We start from the raw sequence: 2,872 nt of genomic DNA on the forward strand, positions 1-2,872 counted from the left end.
CCGAGCCACCACATACATAATACTGACACTTTTATTGTCGTTTAAAGCTAGGGCGGCCTTGTAAATGTAGAGTTTCACTACTGGACCCATAGGCAGTGGCTATACAGGTAGGTAGAGGTGATGCCGCCAGGACAGAGATCGGTGCTGCCTTGGTCACTTAATTTCCCCCTTGCCCGGTGCACTGGGAACCAGTACAGCAAAGGATGGCCGCAAAGGGCCTCTGGCAGCTGCGCAGGAGCGGGATCTCCGGGAATACAGGCAGAGCAGCAACGGCAGAGGGCTGGTTGAGTTGTTTTTTTTTTTCTTTTTAGGTCTCTTTCCTTGTGATTACAGACAGTTTTGTCTCTCACCTCGGCGGCTGGCAGGCTGTACGCACCGATGCGCTTCCTTAAGGGCTTGGTGGTGAAGGTTGGTGGGTGGTCAGGGTTGGTTAGGGGTGGGTTGGTGTTTGTGGTGGTTTGGTTTTTTTTTTTTCCAAATTTTTTTTTTTTTTTTAGTTCTCCACTCGAACACACTTCAGCAGAGAAACTGGAAAAGCTGCCTGAAAGTAGGCCATAGCAGTGCCGTTTCCATAGAAACCAGTTCACAGCGTGCCGTGAGATTCACAAGCACTGGAGGTGCTTTCACCCGCCGAGAGGGGCTACAGCCGGTTGTCCCCATTCACCCGGGTCCTCCGCAGTACCCTGCAGCGGGACACAGAGAGGGGACACCGCTCAGGCTGACCAAGGGCAATGCTCCGGTGACAAAAGCCATCCCCATGGGAGGAAAGCGGGAGCTCAGCATGTCCCCCATGCCGGGGGAAAGTGCCACCGGCTGCGGGGGGTGGCAGCTCCTTGTCCCACCCTACTCCCACACACCCCAAATCAGCAACTCTTCCAAGGACTGGCACAACTTTCATGCTGAAATTTAGGGTTTCCATGCAGCAAACGAGCCTGCAGCTTCGCTCTGGGTTATGGGGAGGCTGCATTTATCTGTCTCCATCCAGACTAAATGCTGGAAGGGGGTGGTCTTCTGCTGGGAAGAGCTGAAGGAGCACTGGCCTACCTTCGCTCCCGGCTCTCAATGTGGTCGGCGAGCTGCTCCTGCGACAGACGGAAATCCTCAAAAGGCTGCTGGTACCGCGACTCGAAGGACCCCTCTCTGCCTCTGCTTGCCAGCAGCTGGTTGGATGCATCCCCTGCTCGTTCCCGTAGGGCTGAAGCACTGAAGAGGTTTATTTCACCATTCTCCTGCTTGGATCAGGAAAAAAAAAAAAACAAAACCCAAAACCCAGTAGTAGAGGGCTTGGGATTTCAAAGTGTATGTCTTGTAGTAAAGGCAGTCCCGGTGCAGGGCCCTGCGAGCTGCCACGCAGGACGTCCAAGGTTCAGGGGGGCTCGGGGTTTGGAACGTGCAGCTGGTCTGTCTTTAACAACCACCGCTGGCTCCCACTACCATCATTTTAAATGAAGAAATAAAAGAAACATCTGTTTCTCAAGGAGCCCTGCCCTCTGCTTATGCCAACACGGACAGCCCCGGGCCAGCCAGCCCCTCTGATACTGAGCTGTAACTTCCCTGGAGCGCAGACAGGGACTGGGATGGAGCAAATCTGCCTCCTTCAGCTTTTGCTGAAGGGATTTCCAGGCAAGTCCCTGCCTGACCCACCCCAACTTGCTGCAGGAGGCAAGCCCAGCACTTTTGACCTCCCGCCAGCCCTCTGTGCATCGTGACACAGCAGCACTAGGAAACCTCGGCCGTTCCGCACACTCAGGCCAAGCGATGCTGAGCTTCGCTGCACCGACTCGCCGGTGGCACAGAGCAGGGCTCGCTGCCTTCGCTCCTCAGCCCTGCGGCACTGCCATCTCGTCCGTGACCCAGCCTCACCTTGCTAGGGAAAATGTCTATCTTGACGAGCAGGGAAGCCAGCTCTAGGTTCTCGCTGTAGTTGTTCTTCAGGGGTACAGCTCGGAAACCTACAGCAGAGACAGCCCTGGCGTCACTCATGGCACAGGCAGTGACATGTCGCTCCCCTGGCACAGAACTCAAGGAGGTCTTTTCCAATCCCCCCTGGAGCGCAGACAGGGACTGGGATGGAGCAAATCTGCCTCCTTCAGCTTTTGCTGAAGGGATTTCCAGGCAAGTCCCTGCCTGACCCACCCCAACTTGCTGCAGGAGGCAAGCCCAGCACTTTTGACCTCCCGCCAGCCCTCTGTGCATCGTGACACAGCAGCACTAGGAAACCTCGGCCGTTCCGCACACTCAGGCCAAGCGATGCTGAGCTTCGCTGCACCGACTCGCCGGTGGCACAGAGCAGGGCTCGCTGCCTTCGCTCCTCAGCCCTGCGGCACTGCCATCTCGTCCGTGACCCAGCCTCACCTTGCTAGGGAAAATGTCTATCTTGACTAGCAGGGAAGCCAGCTCTAGGTTCTCGCTGTAGTTGTTCTTCAGGGGTACAGCTCGGAAACCTACAGCAGAGACAGCCCTGGCGTCACTCAGGGCACAGGCAGTGACATGTCGCTCCCCTGGCACAGAACTCAAGGAGGTCTTTTCCAACCCCCCCCAGCTCCCCCAGCCTCAAGGGATGTTAGCAAATGGCTTCGCCCTTCCTTTACCTGGCTGGGGATGTGACCTGTCACAGGGACAGGAGGGACTGAGCCACCCTGGGGACTAACAGCGTCCTCCCATGAAACTCAGCATCTCCCTGGCTAACGATTCAATTAGCAAACTGGTGAGGACCACCATGACACCCCCTCCCCGCTTCCCTGCGTGCTTTACCCGTCTTCAAGCCTTTCACCGGGAAGGTGGCCTGAGCCAGGAAGTTCTCATCGCTGAACATGTCCTCCTCGTACACCACGAAGCGGAGGAAGGCGAAGTCGGGGTTGCTGACCTGAAA

At 56.5% G+C, this 2,872-nt stretch overlaps 1 protein-coding gene across 1 annotated transcript in view; it reads right to left on the reverse strand.

The window, feature by feature from the left end:
* Positions 1 to 452: 452 nt before the first annotated feature.
* The window catches only part of PLCG1 (phospholipase C, gamma 1), a gene marked incomplete at its 5' end in the record, with an annotated part of 27,502 nt that continues 25,082 nt past the window's right edge, over positions 453 to 2,872 (reverse strand). Inside the window, 4 exons of the mRNA XM_009700243.1 lie at positions 453 to 683; positions 1,045 to 1,229; positions 2,356 to 2,444; positions 2,755 to 2,872. Of these exons, the coding sequence (XP_009698545.1) occupies positions 641 to 683; positions 1,045 to 1,229; positions 2,356 to 2,444; positions 2,755 to 2,872 (435 nt within the window). The remainder of the gene's footprint in view (positions 684 to 1,044; positions 1,230 to 2,355; positions 2,445 to 2,754) is intronic.

This window comes from Cariama cristata, unplaced genomic scaffold, assembly GCF_000690535.1.
Source record: "Cariama cristata isolate BGI_N322 unplaced genomic scaffold, ASM69053v1 scaffold45, whole genome shotgun sequence".
Taxonomy (NCBI): domain Eukaryota; kingdom Metazoa; phylum Chordata; class Aves; order Cariamiformes; family Cariamidae; genus Cariama; species Cariama cristata.